This window comes from Leucoraja erinacea, chromosome 9, assembly GCF_028641065.1.
Source record: "Leucoraja erinacea ecotype New England chromosome 9, Leri_hhj_1, whole genome shotgun sequence".
Taxonomy (NCBI): Eukaryota; Metazoa; Chordata; class Chondrichthyes; order Rajiformes; family Rajidae; genus Leucoraja; species Leucoraja erinaceus.
In genome coordinates, this window is record NC_073385.1 from 62,170,623 (window position 1) to 62,190,066 (window position 19,444).

The following is a 19,444-nucleotide window of genomic DNA, read 5'->3' on the forward strand; positions in this document are numbered from 1 at the left end:
GAAGGACCTATCCCTCTCCTTTACTCCTATTGTAAGGGTCATGGTTTGGTGTTGCAAGACAACTAGATCTTGGAGTTAATGTAGTTTACCTTTGGCTGTAATCAGAGGGAACATCCGAGGTCAGTGACGGCATCTTATGAATTGATCCATTTTACACAGTTTTTACTCACCTTTGACGGTGAGAACTGCAGGAGATTCTTCCCAGGTCTCTTCAACTAAGACCCCACCGATCTTCCATAAGATGGCCGTAGGTTTTGGTTGGCCAGAAGCAGCGCAGGTTAAATTGAAGGGTGTATCTTTAAATACGTACAGATCCTGCGGCTCGATTGTGAAGTACGGCAAACCTGGGCACGGAAACATAGACAGTGTTACAAGGTCACACAACATCCCTACTAAACCAGGGGCCACAGTTTAAGAATAAGGGGTAAGCCATTTAGCACGGAGACAAGGAAACACTTTTTCTCACAGAGAGTGGTGAGTCCGTGAAATTCTCTGCCTCAGAGGGCGGTGGAGGCAGGTTCTCTGGATGCTTTCAAGAGAGAGCTAGATGGGTCTCTTAAAAATAGCTGAGTCAGGGGATATGGGGAGAAGGCAGGAACGGGGTACTGATTGGGGATGATCAACCATGATCATATTGAATGGTGGTGCTGGCTCGAAGGGCCGAATGGCCTACTGCTGCAATATTGTATATTGTCGATTGTCTATTGTCTAAACCCCCCTTCTCCCACCTGTTTAAACCTGCGTTGGGCTAGGGTACAGTACCATGGTGACGAAGGGTCTCGACCTGAAACGTCACCCATTCCTTCTCCCCACAGATGCTGCCTGTCCCGCTGAGTTACTCCAGCATTTTGTGTCTATCTTCAGTTATCCCAAAACATTGCTGATCCCCACTGACTCTATAAAGTCAATTCACAATCTACACCCTGAACCCTGCACTATTAAACATTTCTGATATGTTCATCATTTTAAATCGCAAGTATAAATCCTGTTGTGATTATAACAATAAACCCTGTGCAAATATCCATATCAGACTTTAATCTCAATTTTGTCAATGCTACAGTGAAGCCTCATTATCCCTGAAACAGACCCTACAATAACTGTTATGCTAATTACCACCAATCTGTTATCCTAATTACTAGTGTGGCACGGTGGCTCAGTAATATAGTTGCTGCCTTACAGTGCCAGAGACCCGGGTTTGATCCTGACTATGGGTGCTGTCTGTGCAGAGTTTGTACGTTCTTCCTGTGAAAGATCTTCGGTTTCCGCCCACACTCCAAAGACGTACAGGTTTGGAGGTTAATTGGCTCGGTATAAATGTAAATTGTCCCTAGTGTGTGTAGAATAGTGTTGATGTGCGGGGATCGCTGGTTTGTGCGGATTCAGTGGGCCGAAGGGCCTGTTTCCGTGCTATATCACTAAACTAAACTAAACTAGCAATTCTCTGAGTTAAGAATACCACAATTCCAATTAATCTAAACCTTGTACGAGGAACATGCAGATGCTGGTTATAATCTCTATTAACCCAAACCCCACTCATTTAGATTAGTTTAGTTTAGAGATACAAATCGGAAACAGGCCCTTCGGCCCACTGAGTCCGTGCCGACCAGCGATCCCCGCACATTAACACTATCCTACCCACACTAGGGACCATTTTACATTTATACCAAGTCAATTAACCTACAAACCTGTACATCTTTGGAGTGTGAAGGGAACTGGAGCTCCCGGAGAAAACCCACGCAAGTCACAGTGAGAACGTACAAACTCCATACAGACAGCACCCATACTCAGGATTGAACCTGGGTCCCCGGCATTGTAAGGCAGCAACTCTGTGCAGCCCTGGCGCCCATTCTGCAACCCTAAATCCCACACAGAGATATCACGCAAACGTTGACACTCACCTCTGGTACTGACCCATCTGGTCTCACTTCATGCCCCCACTACCTCGCCCACAACGACCCGAATGATACCGTTCCTACCTTCAACGGTTAAAAAGGCCTTCGTTGAGTTGACGTCAACTCCCTTCACTCTGGCCATGCACCAGTACCAGCCCATGTCCGTTTGCTGCACACTCCTCAACCTGCAACAGAGACAGGAATAAACATACAGGAGAGACCAAGCGTCCTTTGTGCCGGCGTTACTGTACAAACATTTGTTTTAATTCAAAGGGAGAGGCCTGGCATGCAGTAAAACCAGAACATTCAGGAAACAATGAGTTAACGTCTCAAGTTTGTAGTTTCTTTAACAACCAGGAGTCGTGTGTCTCGGTAGGCCACGCACACAAAACTCCTTTCACAAGTACCCAGATCCCTCCAGGGGTTTGGCAGTCAACATACTTTACAAGTGTAGTTAGTGTAGGAACTGCAGCGACAGGGCAGGTATTGCAGCAGTAATGCATGGAATGCAGCAGCAGTGCAGGAAATGCAGCAGCTGTGTAGGAAATGGAGCAGCAGGGTATGGAATGCAGCAGGAGCGTAGTAAATGCAGTGGCAGCGACGTAAGAAATGCAGCAGGAGAGTAGGAAATCAGCAGTAATAATGCAGGACATGCAACATGGAAAATGTGGCAGTAGTGCAAGAAATGTGGCAGTAATGTAAGACATGTTCACAGAATGGATGGTGGGTGTGTGGAACATGCTGCAAGAGGAGGTAGTTGAGGCAGGTGGTATCACAGCATTTAAAAGGCACTTGGGCAGGTACATGGAAAAGGTAGGTTTAGAGGGATGGTGCCCAATTGCATGCAGGTGCGATTAGTGGGTTAACCTGTAACAAGCAGTGGTGCAGGAAATGCAATGTGGGGGATGCAGCGGCAGTGTGGGAAATGCAGTAGTGTAGGAAACGTAGGAATAGTGTAGACAATTTATACACAGGAAGGTCCCTGCAAAGTGGGAATGACCCAGTGATTGGTTTTGATTTGATGCTGTGGAAGGATAGCACCAACTAATAAACCCCATAGTATGATTCCCATTCCTGCTTCGAAACGGAGACTTCGATCTGTACATCCGAGAACGGACCTGGAGGTGGCCACAACCAAACCTCTTCCCCTTCCAGTTCCCAGCCCACGTCTGCTTCCCTGTTCCCCATGGGAGGTGCAGTGAGAGGGGTGGGGGAGGCAGCCAAAATCCATCAATCCCAGCCTTGAATAAAGCCCAGAGCTAGGGCTGCACGGTGACGCAGAGGTAGAGTTGCAGCCTCACAGCGCTGATAGCGCCAGAGACCCGGGTTTGATCCCAACTACGGGTGCTTGTCTGTACGGAGTTTGTACATTCTCCCCGTGGGTTTTCCCCAAGGTCTTCGGTTGCCTCCCACACTCCAAAGACACACAGGTCTGTAGGTTAATTGGCTTGGTATAAATGTAAAATTGCCTCTAGTTTGTGTAGGATAGTTTTAGTGTGCGGGGATCACTGGTCAGTGCGGACTCGGTGGGCCGAAGGGCCTGTTTCCGCTCTGTATCTCTAAACTAAACTAAAAGCTCTTGGTTGGAGAATTGCAGTGATCTTCATAAGATACTCTTCCTCTCTGTCCCAAATGGTGGAGCCATTAAAACCCATGCAATGATCTCCCCCACTCAGAGAGCTTGTTAGAGGAACAGCCTCCCAGCTAGATGAAAGCAGCCCATTAGGAATCGTGACTTTAACAGAACCTAAAATTAAATGCAAGCGCACACTTAAACCTCTGGAGTGAGATTCATTCCTTAATTTTCTGCTTCAAGCCTGGCAGCATTATTAACTGAGCTCTGGCATTGCAATGAGAATGATTGCTTCTGAGTTGCACCGTGCCTTCAGCAGAGGAAGGGTAAAAAGCAGAAATTAATTATCTTGCACGATCATATGCTGGAGACAGCTCAGGAATTTTCATCTGATTTCACTTATTGCATCATGTCAGAGACGGCAACATCATCATTAGTATTGTGAACAATTCTGGGCAACATTTCTGTGCTGGCTCTGGAGAGGTTCCAGACGAGGTTTACGAGAATGATGCCAGGAATGAGTGGGTTAACCTATGATGAGCGTTTGACGGCACTGGGCCTGTACTCGCTGGAGTTTGGAAGGATGAAGAGACCCCTCATTAAAATGTAGTGAATAGCGAAGGGCTTGGATAGAGAGGATGTTGAGAGGAGGTTTCCACTGGTGGGAAAATCTAGGACTAGTGGTGAAAGCCTCAGAATTAAAACACGTTCCATTTGGATGGAGATGAGGAGGAATGTGGTGAATCTGTGGAATTCTTTCCCACAAAAAGCTGTGGAGGCCAAGTCAATTGATATTTTTTTAAGGCAGAGATAGATAGATTCTTGATTAGTACGGGTATCAGGGGTTATGGGGAGAAGGCAGGAGAATGGGGTTAGGACGGAGAGATAGATCAGCCATGATTGAATGGCGGATGGGCCAAATGGTTCTGCTCCTATCACTTATGAACTTATCACTTAAAAGGAACATTTGCAAATTTGCAGAGGTCACAAAGCTGGGAGGCAGTGTGAGCTGTGAGGTGGATGCTATGAGGATGCAGGGTGACTTGGACAGGTTGGGTGAGTGGGCAGATGCAGTTATATCAACAGCCCGATAATCTGTTTCAGTGATTAGTTTAGTTTGGAGGTACAGCGTGGAAACAGGTCCTTCGATCCACGCAGTCCGATGATCACCCGCGCACTATTTCTATCCAACACATCTCGGGACAATTTACAAGCCAATTAACCTATAAACTAGAGAAAGACACAAAATGCTGGAGTAACTCAGCGGGTGATGTCATCCATTCCTTCTCTCCAGAGATGCTGCCTGTCCTGTTGAGTTACTCCAGCAGTTTGGGTCTATCTTCGGTTTATACCAGCATTTGCAGTTCCGTTCTACACAACCAATAAACTAGCACGTCTTTGAGATGTGGGAGGAAACTGGAGAACCCGGAGAAAACCCACGCCGGTCACAGGGAGAACGTACAAACTCCGTACAGACAGTACCCATAGTCAGGATCGAACCCGGATCTCTGGTGCTGTGAGGCAGCAACTCTACTGCTGTACCCTGTGCCACCCTATTATTAACTGAAGGATAACCGGGATACTAGTTCCTTGTAATAGCGCCTTGGGATGTTTTGCATTCACAGGCCAGGGCAGAAAGTACCCGGATTTAAACGACTCAAGGCAACGCATCACATGGGCAGGTCAGCCGGGGTCCTGGGCTCACGTTTCTGCAGGGGGGGCACATCTCTCCCGCCCGTACGGTTACCTGAAGACATTCAGCAGCTCGTTGCTGCCGAGGGGCACGCTGGTGAAGTCGGCATTGCGCAGCTCCCTGCCGTCCTTTAGCCAGTGGATGGTGGGCCAGGTGGAGAAGCCTTTCAGCTGACATCGCATTTGGGCTTTCAGGCCCAGTGAGACGGTGAGGTTGGCTGGGCCAACCACAAACTCCAGCCCTGGGAAAAGTAAAAAGAAGGAACAAAGGCTTGGTAAAGTACATATGTTCCATTACAAAGAGGGCACATCAACAAATTTAAACCCGTTAAAAGAGAGCAGGGTGGTTCCAGGCGACTGGAGATTTGCCAATATTACTCGGCTGTTCAAGAAGGGAGCAAAGAAAAGAATGGAAACTCCTGACCAGTTAGCCTGGCTTCAGTGATTGTAAGATTTTAGAATCCATTATAAAGGATGAGGTTTCTGAATATTTAGAAGCACAAGATAAAGTAGGCACAAATCAGCATGGATTTGTGAATGGGAGATCTTGCCTGACAAACCTGTTGGAATTCTTTGAGGAAGTAACTAGCAGGACAGACAAATCCATCCAGGTCAGTAGATGTTGTTTGCCTGGATTTTCAGAAGGCCTTTGCTAAGGTGCCGCACGTGAGGCTGCTAAAGAAGATGAGAGCACATGGTATCAGAGGGCTGATACTGGCATGGAGGATGGCAGAAGGCAAAGAGTGGGAATAGAGGGGTGAATTTTCTGGTTGGCTGCCAGTGAATGAAAATGGAGGAGGACTGACCAAATGTTGTGCCTTCCACCACAGTGATGAATGCTGTGGTGGATGTTTGTGTTAAAATGTTATTGTGTATTTGTGTGTTCTTTCACATTGTACCGCTGCTGGCAAATTCATTTCACTTGCACGTTATGTCCAATGTGACGAATAAAACTGATTGTATTGTATTGTAGTGGAGTTCCGCAGGGGTCGATGCTGTGGCCGCTATTCTTCACGCTGTATATTAATGATTTGGATGAGAGGATTGAAGGCTCTGTGGCCAAGTTTGCAAATGATCCAAAGATCGGTGGATGGGGCAGGTAGTGTAGAGAAAGCAGGGACTCTGCCGAAGCACTTGGACAGGTTGGTAGAGTGGGCATGTAAGTGGCAGGTGGAATACAACGTAGCAAAGTGTGTAGTCATGCATTATGGTAGCAGGAATAAAGGCGTAGACTATTTACTAGATGGGGAGAGAATCCCGAAATCAGAGGTGCAAAGGGACTTGGGAGTGCTGGTGCAGGATTCCCAAAATGTTTGCAAGTGGAATCGGCAGTCAACGTCACGTTCCACATTGTCTCCGCAGATGCTACCAAACCCGCTGAGTTCCTCCAGAACTTTGTGCGTGGTTCATGATCCCAGCATCTATAGTCCCTTGCATCTCCATGCACAGGATCCCAGGAAGGACATTGACGATGCAATGGTGGTCAATATCTGAGGCTTTTTTGAAACTAACATTCAAACATCATCACTCTTCAAAATGGGGAGGGGGATAGAGCAATTAATATATATATATATATCATAATATATATATATCATAAATAACAGCAGTTCTAAAATTAGTGCAGAAGCCAAATACTACAGTTACTGAAAATCTGAAATAAGAACAGGAAATTCTCAGCAGTTTAAGCAGCATCTGTGGAGATAGAAATAGTTAAAGTTTAAGACTCATTAACTGAAGATAAGGCCTGATCGGCTAAATATTGAAAGCGCTGTTTGGTTTTAGCTCCACAACTGATTTTGGATTGTTATAATCTTGCCTCCAGTGTGGAAATTATAGAATTACTTCTGGAGATGTTAATAATCCATGACATCAAAAAAAGCATGGAAATGTTAACGCCAAATGATGTTAGATGAAGTGGCAGCGAGGGTGGATAAGGGTGGTGTGGTTAATGTTATGTATATGTGCTTTCGAAAGATGTTCAATGAATCTATGTGTGGTAGACTTGTTAGCAAACCTGAAGCTCATAGCATTTTAAATGTGTGGTGACATGGAACGAAGAGGAATGTTTATGGTGGCAATTCCCAGTGACTCACTTCGAGACCATTGATCTCAACCTGAAAGTGTAGACTAATTTGAAGAGACACGGGCAAATTCAAATGCTGGAATCTTGAGCAAAAAGCAAAAGTGCTTGAGGAACTCAGCAGGTCAGGCAGCATCTACGGATAGAATGGACAGATGGAGAAAGCTGGAAAAAAGAGGAAGGGGAAGCCTGGCAAGCAACAGGTGAATGTAGCGAGGAGGGGGTTTCAATGGCAGGAGAAAGGTACATGGGTCAGAGGTGAAAGGGAGACAAAAGGGTGTTAGAAAAGGAGAGAAATGAAAGGGGGAATTGTAAAGCTGAAGGGAGGGGTATTAGGAGAGGTATTGGTGGAAAGAGATGGGGAGGGGAAAGAAAGGGAATAAAAGGGAGATGCGGAGTTAAAGGCCTGTCCAACTTGGGCGTCATTTACGTGACATCATTTACGTACATGGAGTTGCCAGGACTTGAGAGTCTGAGCTAAAGGGAGAGGTTGAGCAGGTTGAGAATCTATTCCCTGGTGCATAGGAGGATGAGGAGTGACCTTATAGAGGTGTATAAAATCATGAGCGGACCCACAAAGGTGGACGCACAGAGTCTCTGGCCCAGAGTGGGGGAATCGAGAAGCAGAGGGCATAGGTTTTAAGTGAGGGGGGAAAGATTCAATAGGAACCTGAGGGGCAACCTTTTAACACAAAGGAATAGGAATAGGAATACTTTATTGTCACATGTGACTTGGCATAGTGAGATTCTTTTTTTTGAATTTATTTTATTAGAAGCGATTGTACAAGGATAAGGCGATCGACATAACAGTTATACAATTGTTGTACAGCTTCATTTTTAACGTTAGAACCTAAATTAAAAAACAATTAAAAAAGAAAAAAAAAGAAAAAAAGAGAGAAAAAAGAAGAGAATGAAGAAAGAGAAAATAAGAAAAAGCGAGGAAAAGACCCCAGTGAGATTCTTTGCTTGCATAAACAATGTATACAAATAGCAGCCGCCAACGTCGCTGACAACGTTACAAAGCCGGCTCCCCCTTTTGTCCCCGACGCTCCCACCCCGGCGCGGGGTCCCAATTGTCCATTGTTCTCCCCCCACCTCCGTCACGCCCCCCCCATTGTCCATTGTTCATTGTTCTTCTTCCCCCTCCCTCACGCTGGTCCTTCCCCCTCCCTCACGCTGGTTCTTCACGCTCCCATCGACCGTCAACCGCGGTTCGACCCACGAAGCATCGCCTGTGCCGCGAGACTTCACCACCGCCGAGGGTTGTGGTGTATGCCACGAGCTGCCGGTGTAGGTAGTTGAGGCAGGGACGATCGCTACATTTATGAAGCAATTAGGCAGGTACATGGATAGGATAGGTTTGGAGGGATATGGACCAAATACAGGCATGTGGGATTAGTGTAGATGGGACATGTTGGCCGTTGTGGGCAAGTTGGGCCGAGAGGCCTGTCTCCAAACTGTATCACTCTAAGTAGACTTGACAATCCTATCTATATGTGACATTGGGCATGCAGGCACATTGGAGGCTCGCTCTACACATGGCAGTGTTGAGCATGACCCAGCACCTGGTGAAAGAAAACCGCATCCTGTGCTTCGACTGAACACAGTTTCATTCAGTGGAATCAAGGAACTGTGTGGACACAAGAAATTGCAGGTGCTGCTTAAAAAACCCCAGCACTTTTAACTCAGCGGGTCGGGCAGCATCTCTGGAGAAGACGTACAGGTGACGTTTTGGGATGGGACCCTTCTTCGCATGCAGGTTGTGTGTGTCAGAGGACCACACGCGCGCACTCACTACCTGTGTGTGAACTGCTGCTTTGAACAACACAGTCATGTACAATAGACAATAGACAATAGGTGCAGGAGGAGGCCAATCGGCCCTTCGAGCCAGCACCGCCATTCAATGTGATCATGGCTGATCATCCCCAATCAGCACCCCATTCTTGCCTTCTCCCCATGTCACCTAACTCCGCAATCTTTAAGAGCCCTATCTATTTCTCTCTTGAAAGTATCCAGAGAACCGGCCTCCACTGCCCTCTGAGGCATAGAATTCCACAGACTCGCAACTCTCTGTGAAAAAGTGTTTCCTCATCTCCGTTCTAAATGGCTTACCCCTTATTCTTAAACTGTGGCCCCTGGTTCTGGACTCTCCCGACATCAGGAACATGTTTCCTGCCTCTGGCGTGTCCAAACCCTTAATAATCTTATATGTTTCAATAAGATCTCCTCTCATCCTTCTAAATTCCAGAGTGTACACGCCCAGCCGCTCCATTCTCTCAGCATATGACAGTCCCGCCATCCCGGGAATTAACCTTGTGAACCTACGCTGCACTCCATCAATTGCAAGAATGTCCTTCCTCATATTTGGAAACCAAAACTACACACAATACTCCAGGTGTGGTCTCACTAGGGCCCTATACAATTGCAGAATGACCTCTTTGCTCCTATACTCCTCTTGTTATGCAACACACCCTCTGCATAACTCGTTCTTCCTGTTTGGGCAAAGAAATGAAACCAAAGCAAGTTTCTTACTCCAGTGAAAGACACATCTCACCAGATCGTGTTTGATTTCCAAACTAAGGTCCAGCTTGATGTGAGCAAATGAATTACTTTCCAGAACAGATGAGGTCACTTTGCATCTAATACGCAAGAACTCGGTTGCCAACTAAAGTCGAAAGTGATTTTGAAATCATCAAATTCCTTCCTTGCTGCTTAGTGTATAAGAATCTATCGATCTAAGTCAGCCTTGTCATTATGTTTTATACTTCAACTCCGCACATCAGAGAAAATATGTGGTGGGAGAGACTTTACATTTTTAATACGTTTACCAAACAATTAACCTGGTGTTTCCTGTTCTACAAAGTGTAGCTATCGCCCGGCAACTTGTTTTCTGGAGGTGCCAGCTGCAAAGCCCTTCAGCAAAGCAGCATCACACACGCTGCAGCCTGACTCTGTTCTTGACGCACGTCTACACATCATAATTTTCCAACATTCAACAAGAAGGGTGGTGTAGCTGGCAGATTCACTGCTTCACAGCTCCAGCAGCACAGATTCAATCCAATCCTCCAGTGCTATCTGTGTGAAGTTCGGACATTCCTTAAAAAGCCTGGGTGCTCCGGTTTCCTCCCACATCCTAAGGACGTGTAGGTTTGCAGATTGACAAGCCACTGTAAATTGCCCCCAGTTTAGTTTAGGTTAGCAATACAGAATGGACACAGGCCCTTTGGCCAACCTAGTCCACGTCGACCTTTGATCAAATGTGTAGGAAGGAAATGCAGATGTTGGTTTAAACCAAAGATAGACACAAAATGCTGGCATAACTCGGCGGGACAGGCAACACCTCTGGAGAGAAGAAATGAAGAGTTGCTGCTTGTCCCGCTGATTAACCCCAGCATTTTGCGTTCACATTAGTTCTACGTCAATCCCACTTTCGCATCCACTCCCTACACAGAAGGGGCAATTTACAGAGGGCCATTAACCTGAAAGCCCACACATTTTTGAGACTAGAGCATCTGAGGAAAACCCTTGTGATCAGGGAGAACGTGCAAACTCCACACAGACAGCCCCTAAGTTCAGGATCGAAACTGGTCTCTGGCGCTGTGAGGCAACAGCTGTATCAGCTGCACCACCGTGCAACCCGGTGTGGGCGAGGGGTAGAGTCTAGGGGGAGAGAAGGCGGGAATGAGAGAAGAATGACATGGCTGCCAAACACCTTAACTCCCCATCCCATTCCCACATTAACCTTTCTCTTCCCCGCCAAACTCAAATTGGAGGAACACCATCTCATATTTTGCTTGGGCACTTTACAACCAGTGGTATGGAAATTAATTTCTCTAACTTTAAGTAACCCTTGCATCCCCTCTCTCTCCATCCACCCCCCACCCCACACCAACTTCAACATTATCCTGAAGAAGGGTTTCGGCCCGAAACGTTGCCTATTTTCTTCGCTCCATAGATGCTGCTGCACCCGCTGAGTTTCTCCAGCTTTTTTGTGTAGCCTTCAACATTATCCTGTTGAGTCTCATTGTCTGTGCTTGTTCTCACCCTGCATACATACAGCTAACAATGTCCTGTTTCCTTGATCATCGTTACTTTTTTGCATATCTATCATTTAAATTGTCTCTATCTCTTCACCGCCGTCTATATCTCTTGGTTCCCTTTCCCCTGACTCTCGGTCTGAAGAAGGGTCTCGACCCGAAACATCACCTAATCCTACTCTCCAAAGATGCTGCCTGTCCCGCTGAGTTACTCCAGCTTTTTGTGTCTATCTTTGGTTTAAACCAGCATCTGCCGTTTCTTCCTACACATGTAATATGTGTAGGATTATGGAAATGGGTGCATGATGGCCAGCACTAATCACCCAGTGGGCTGAATGGACTGTTTCTATGTGTAGGAAGGAACTGCAGATGCTGGTTGAAGAAGGGTCTCTATCAAAAATATCACCTCTTCCTTCTCTCCAGAGATGCTGCCTGTATCACTGAGTTACTCCAGCTTTTTGCACCTATCTTTGGACTGCTTCTGTGTTCTATCACAACAATTCTATGGGCAGGCAAGAGAAAACTCTGGGGGAAGAGTTCTTCTTCCTCCAGCAGGCAGAGAGACTAAGCTACGAATCAATAACGTTACTTGTGGCTATCTTAAGGAATTCTTTAATCACATCACATCAAGGGGAAAAATACAGGGAATCGGTCCTGCCATGAAATGTATTTCCTGGTATTTTCTACCACTTAAATTAATAGTCTGTACAGCTTGATATGCAGCCATAAGAGACACTGGCGGAAAACCGGTTTGCTTAACAATCCATAGGGTCTCGACCCAAAACGCCACCCATTCCTTCTCTCCAGTCTCGCTAAGTTACTCCAGCTTTTTGTTCTATCTTCTTTGCTTAACAATCGCCCAGCTGCTTGTCATCGAGCAAACTGCAGAGAGTGTTCGGATCACCAGAAAGTCGCAGCAACACTGCATTGACAATCCGCTGATGAGCCTGCACAGTGCTCGTCTGAAACGGGCATGTTGGGAGGGAGTGAGTTGGGCTGGAGTAAGGTGGGTTGGAAACCAGGTGCAGATAAAGACACAGAATGCAAGGAATGGCTAGTGGGTTAGTGCCATTGAACAGATTAAGTGGACTGCACATGATAATATCACCCTGCATCACATCACAGTGAGGTTAGAATAGTAAATATTACGTTCCATGAAGTACCAGGGTAGTTAGGTGGGGGACCATTGCGAAGTAGATTATGATTGGGATCATCTTGCAGCTGGGTAGCAAGTGTATTAGGGCAGGGATCCTGTCAAAGGCAGATAAAGAGACAGTTTGAAGGCAAGAGATGGTGCAGATTAGGAACAGAAATGTTTTAAGAGGCAACAGAGAGCACAAGCTGAAGGAGGTTAACCAGCACGGATGTAGAGGAGTCCTCAATAAATATATTAAACATGTATGCATCAATATGTTCTTACACTGTATTATGTGTTTGCTTAAATGATGCATTCTAAAGGAAACTAACTTTAAACATTTGTACATGTCACTGAGGCAAGTATCTTTCCTGGTCCGAGAACACTGATGCAATTATTGAGAAAGCACATCAGCACCTCTACTTCCTGAGAAGATTACAGAGAGTTGGTTTGTCAAGGAGGACTCTCTCTAACTTCTACAGGTGCACAGTAGAGAACATGCTGACTGGTTGCATCGTGGCTTGGTTCGGCAACTTCAGCGCCCTGGAGCGGAAAAGACTACAAAAAGTAGAAAACACTGCCCAGTCCATCATCGGCTCTGACCTACCTTCCATCGAGGGGATCTATCGCAGTCGCTGCCTCAAAAAGGCTCAAAGGATCCACACCATCCTGGCCACACACTCATTTTCCCGCTACCTTCAGGTGGAAGGTACAGGAGCCTGAAGACTGCAACGACCAGGTTCAGGAATAGCTACTTCCCCACAGCCATCAGGCTTTTAAACTTGGCTCGGACAAAACTCTGAAAATTAATAACCCATTATCTGTTTATTTGCACTTTATCAGTTTATTTATTCATGTGTGTATATATTTATATAATGGTATATGGACGCACTGATCTGTTCTGTAGTCATGCCTACTATGTTCTGGTGTGCTGAAGCAAAGCAAGAATTTCATTGTCCTATCAGGAACACATGACAATAAACTCTCTTGAATCTTGAATCTAGTGCATCAGGAACAAGGATTGTGTGGAAGCAAGGAGTAGGTTAAATGGGCAAGAAGCAGTTTAAAGCCAGGGAGTGAACTGCTGAACTCAAGCTCGATTCTCTCCGTCCTTAAAAATAACAAACTATGGCCTTATTTCTATGCAGTCAGTGGTTCATTCTAGCGTGATGCATTATAGTATCACATACGAGTAATGTGATGTCACTAGGACTTGTCATGCAATGGGTAGAGCTGCAGGTCCCTTGCTGTGATGCAATTACAGTGCAGCATGACATCACAGTGACGTTGCAGCGGTGATGTCATTGCAGTGTGATGTCACTGTAGTGTGAAGTCACAATGATGTGATGTCACTGTAGTGTGATGTCACAGTGATGTGATGTCATTGCAGTATGGCGTCATTGTGATGTGATGTCACTGCAGTGGTGTGATGTCACGGGGGCGATACCGCACACTGTGTGAGGTCACAGGGCCATGATGTCACTGCACAGAACGTCACCGTTAAGTGACATCACTGTACTGTGATCCCATTGTGAGGTGACATCAGGGATATGGTGTGGCATCAGGGGTCCCACTGGGAGGTCGCTGTGATGTGACTCCTCACGCTGCAATGTGAGGAGGCGGCAGGACTTTATGCAGCAAATCCCCAAACGTCTCTGCAAAATTCCCCTGCCCACATCTTGCTGGCCCTACCCCCTTCCCTCCAGAATTAAGTGTTTGCTTTTAAAGTTACAGCATTGAACCAGAGACTCTTCAGCCCAGCGAGTTCATGCTGGCAATTGATCACCCGTTCACACTAGTTCTATGCGATCCCAATTTCTCATCCACTCCCTACACACTCGGGGCCATTAACAGGACCCAATTAACCCACAAGCCCGACGTATTTGGGGTGCGTGGGGAGGAACGGATCACCCGTCGTAATCACAGTCGTTCACATGGAGAACTTGCAAATGTCCACAGACAGCGGCCGAGGTCGGGATCGAACCCGGGTCTGTGGTGCTGCGAGGCAGCGGCTCGACCAGCTTGGCCACGGTGCCAGGCAGGAGAGGTGTGGTGTGGTGTGGTGTGCCCGCCACCGCTCCTCCTGCCCCACGCATCTGCCGGCTCCTCGCCGCCCTGGGCTGGGATTGCCGCGGAGATCGGGAACTCCCGCCAGCGAAACACACACACACGCACACACAGACACCGACACTAAACTAAATCGCATCTCGCAACACCGCGGCAAACGCTGACCACCGTGTCAAAGTTTGTCAAACTTCACCGCCCTCTCGCTGCACGTAAACTTTCCTCCCCGGGACATCGACTTACCCCAGGTGAGGTGGACTAGGAAGGCGATGGTCAGGCACGATCCCAGAATCATCCAGATACTTCAGCCCAGCTTCGGGTGGGGACGGAGTGGCCGGCGTCTGCACCGGACCCCGACCTCCGCTCTACGCCCTGGCCGCGGTGTCAGCCCTGGCCCGGGCCGGAGAGACAGACCTCCATCACCCTCCCCCTCGGGAGCCTTGGGGCTGCTCGTCTGGCCAGCACCTCGGCGTTGCCAGCGACCTAAAACCAAAGATCCTATAGCAGAGCTCTGCTATAGGATCTTTGCTAAGACAGGGCTGGAGGAGAGGGAGGAGATACAGGGACCTCCCATCGGTTCTCTCTATGGATCCCGGGCCAGGAAACGAGGAGGAGTTTGCGCCTCCAGGAAGAAGAAGTCGATTTAGCTCTGCTTCGCTCTCACGTTGACTTGGCGAAGCTTCGGAGACTCTCCTTCGCTGCCTCGACGATTTGCAGAGCAACGGAGCCGACCATGCCGGCTTTCAGTCACTGACCCTCCCTCCGCCTGCAGGCTGATCTCTCATGTGCAGCGCGGCTAACGGAGCTGAAGAAAGGTCTAACCCGAAACTCCACCTATTCCTTCTGTCCAGAGATGCTGCCCGCCCCGACCCGCTGACTTACTAAGGCGCCTGTCCCACTTGCATGCGTTTGGCGCGACCAAACGGAAGCGGAGTTGTCTACAATAGTAGACCCAGGTCTGTGTTACAGGCTGGACAGATTAAAGGGTTCAGATGTTTTGCAGAATAATGGGCACACACACACACGAATGAGTTAAAGGCTGGAGGCTGAATCGAGGGATTCAGATGATTTATGCAAAGACTAGCTGGCCAGGGTAAGAGACTGGAATCTCATCAAAGTGATTCAAATTTGATTATATACAGTGTTAAATAATAGATACCCTTTACTGTGTTTCAAGCGAGGATATAATTTATACTTTTTTTTTTCGGGATCTGATCGTCACTGTCAAGCCTGGTGCGTATTGCCCATAGCAACCGAGTGCTTTGCTGGGTTACAAAAGAGCCAACATCATTGTCGTGGTCCCAGAGTCACATGGAGACCTCGATTCCTCCCGCTAGAGACCGATGAGTCGCCAGCTTTCACTGGTGCCATCGTATTACCGCAAACAAGTAATTTGTAAACTCCAGAACATTAAAATTGATTCGAGTTGGAACTGCTGATTCCAAAATGGGATTTGAACTTGGATTTAGCAGTGTGAGCCTCTGGATAGTGGGTACAAGGAACCGCAGATGCTGGTTTACAAAAAGCGAAAGAGACAAAGTGCTGGAGTAACGCAGCGGGCCAGGCAGCATCTCTGGAGAACATGGACAGACTAATTGTGGGGAGGGTTTGGGGAGAAAACTAGAAGAAGGGGCAGGACAAAGTCTGGCAGGTAAGAGGTCAACACAGGTGAGGAGGGGGAGGGGGGGGGGGGGTTGATAGGCAGATAGTTGGGCCAGAGATTAAAAGAAAAGTGGGAGACCAACGAATTGAAGAGTGAAAAATTGTGAAGCCAGGGGAAGGAATGGAGAGGGAGGGGAGAAATTGGTCTGTGTCCAGGTGGGACATTGGGGAGGGGGAGAAGAAAGGAGGGAAGTGGTGGAGAAAGGTCTTGTTTGAGGTTATGTGTGGGAAGAAACTGCAGACGCAGGTTTACATCAAAGATAGACGCAAAATGCTGGAGTAACTCAGTATCTCTGGAGAGAAGCAATGGGTGACGTTTTGGGTGGAGACCCCTCTTCAGAGTCTGTGTGTCTATCTTAGAGGTTTCCTAAAATCGGAGAATTCAATGTTTATACCATTGGGTTGTAAGCTACCCAAGCAGAATATGAGGTGCTGTTCCTCCAGTTTGCGTGTGGCCTCACTCAGGCCATGGAGGAGGCCACTGGATTATTGACGCAACTGCTGCACCTTTGCTGTACCTAATACAGGCAAGGGCCTCACATGCTGATTACATGGAGAATAATGACCACCTTAGAGAGAGCTACCAGCTGGAATATGATCAATGGGGTTAGATGTGAAGTATTGAGCCACAGCAAAACCTGAGAATATCAATACACAAGTATGTGCTTAGCTCATCCTAGCAGAGTGCTGATTTGTTATGGTGCTCTCCGTTATTAAGTCCGAACACTCACGGTACAAACTCTGCCGTGCATTTAAAACTAAAATTGATTGGATGTGTCTGTATCAGGAACTAGGCAGTGAGGACTGTCCTCTGTTGCACTCTTGCACAGGGTCAGGTGTGGAGATTGCCTGGGTGTGGTGTGGAGAGATGGTGAGTGGACTGGGGCTATTAGTGTGGCCACACCACACTGAGTCATGTGGTTCAAGGGCGTCGCTGCCTGTGGATATGATAGAAGCTGCTGTCAACTCCAGTCTGTCTGCACCAGATCAACAGCTAGAGGCCGCCACTGAGCTTGATCCAACAGCACAAAAGCCAGGGTCCAGCGCGGAGCCCATTAGCACCTCATATCCAGGGATTACCGCTGAACTTCATCCAACAGTGTTCAGAGACCAGGGTTCACCACTGAGCACATTACCACACCTCAATATCCAGGGAGCAGTGCTGAGCTTGCTACCACAGAGAAATCTCTGGGCTGGATGGAGAGCTGTGCAGCCATGGGAGACAGCAGCTTCCATCACGTCCATTGGTGGGTGATGAGTGAGACTGTAGGATATGGAATCCCTGTCAGCACCTGGAGAAGACGCTGTCTGTTCTGGGCAATGGTTGCACACACTGTGCTGGGGTCAAGGCGCAGCTCAGTCTCATCACTGAACTGAATCATCTTGCTCAGCGTTAGCCTGTCTAAGCTGAGCTGTTGGAAAGCCCGTGATGTAGGGGCAGTGGTGTGCAGTAGTAACAGGGCTCCTGGCACAATGGCATTGTCGTGTGGTGTCACTGTGATGTCGTGTCATGTCGTGTCATTGCCGTGTGGCGTCACTGTGATGTCATGTGATTGCCGTGTGGTGTCACTGTGATGTCATGTCATTGCCGTGTGGTGTCACTGTGATGTCATGTCATTGCCATGTGGTGTCACTGTGATGTCATTGCCATGTGGCGTCACTGTGATGTCATGTCATTGCCGTGTGGTGTCTGTGATGTCATGTCATTGTCGTGTGGTGTCACTGTGATGTCATGTCATTGCCATGTGGTGTCACTGTGATGTCATTGCCATGTGGCGTCACTGTGATGTCATGTCATTGCCGTGTGGTGTCACTGTGATGTCATGTCATTGCCGTGTGGTGTCACTGTGATGTCATGTCATTGCCGTGTGGTGTCACTGTGATGTCATGTCATTGCCATGTGGTGTCACTGTGATGTCATTGCCATGTGGCGTCACTGTGATGTCATGTCATTGCCGTGTGGTGTCACTGTGATGTCATGTCATTGCCATGTGGTGCACTGTGATGTCATTGCCATGTGGCGTCACTGTGATGTCATGTCATTGCCGTGTGGTGTCACTGTGATGTCATGTCATTGCCGTGTGGCGTCACTGTGATGTCACTGCAACATGGTGCCACTGTAATGTGATGTCATTGCAGTGTATCGTCACTATGATGTCATGTCTCTGAGGTGTGATAGCATACAATATGTGAGGTCACTAGACCCTTGTACCGTGATATCACTGAACCGGTGATACGAAGATAAGTGGAAGGGCAGGTAGTGTAGAGAAAGCAAGGACTCTGCTGAAGGACTTGCACAGGCTAGGAGAGTGGGTTAAGAGGTGGCAGATGGAATACAGTATAGCAAAGTGTAGAGTCATGTAGATTGGTTGTAGGAATAACGGCGTAGACAATTTTCTAAATGGGGAGAGAATTCAGAAATCGAACGTACAAAGGGACCTGGGAGTAGTGGTGCAGGATTCCCCAAAATATAATTGGCAAGTCAAATCGGTAGTAAGGAAGGCTAACACAATGCTAGCATTTATTTCGAAAGGACTAGAATACAAACACATGGGTGTAATGCTGAGGCTTTAGAAGGCACAGGTCAGACCGCATTTGGAGTATGTGACCAATTTTGGGCCCGATATATGAGGAAGGATGTGCCGACCTTGGAGAGGGTCCAGAGGAGGTGTATGACAATGATCCCAAGAATAAGTTGGTTAACATATGACACTGGGCCTAAACTCGCTTAGAAGGATGAGGGGACACTTGATTGAAACTTACCGAATAGTGAAAGGCCTGGTTAGAGTGGATGTGGTGAGGATGTTTCCACTAGTGGGAGAGTCTTGGACCAGAGGCCATAGCCTCAGAATAAAATGACGTACCTTTAGGAAGGAGATGAGGAGGAATTTATTTAGTCAGAGGGTGGTGAATCTGTGGAATTCATTGCCACAGTAGGCTGTGGAATCCAAGTCAATGGATATTTTTAAGGTGGAGATTCACATATCCTTGATAAGTAAGGGTGTCAGGGGTTATGCGGAGAATGGGGTTGAGAGGGAAAGGTAGATCAGTCATGATTGAATGGCGGTGTAGACTTGATGGGCTGAATGGCCTAGTTCTGCTCCCAGAACCTATGAGTTTATGAACAGCGATGTCACCGTTAAGTGATGTCACTTCTCTGTACTCCCATTTCGATGAGACATTACAGGTCTGGCGTGACATGACAGGTGTGAAGCCATCCTTACATGATCCCACTTGTATGGTTAGCATTGTCAGCAATGGATCTATTTGTGCATAAAACACTATAAAACACACCATTTAACACTAATC

At 47.4% G+C, this 19,444-nt stretch overlaps 1 protein-coding gene across 1 annotated transcript in view; it reads right to left on the reverse strand.

The window, feature by feature from the left end:
• Positions 1-15,043, reverse strand: part of tyro3 (TYRO3 protein tyrosine kinase) — a 79,148-nt gene extending 64,105 nt beyond the window's left edge. Inside the window, exons 1-4 of the mRNA XM_055640982.1 lie at positions 14,717-15,043; positions 5,213-5,399; positions 1,977-2,077; positions 171-344 (exon numbers count right to left, since the gene is read on the reverse strand). Of these exons, the coding sequence (XP_055496957.1) occupies positions 171-344; positions 1,977-2,077; positions 5,213-5,399; positions 14,717-14,768 (514 nt within the window). The 5' untranslated portion in view covers positions 14,769-15,043. The remainder of the gene's footprint in view (positions 1-170; positions 345-1,976; positions 2,078-5,212; positions 5,400-14,716) is intronic.
• Positions 15,044-19,444: the final 4,401 nt, after the last annotated feature.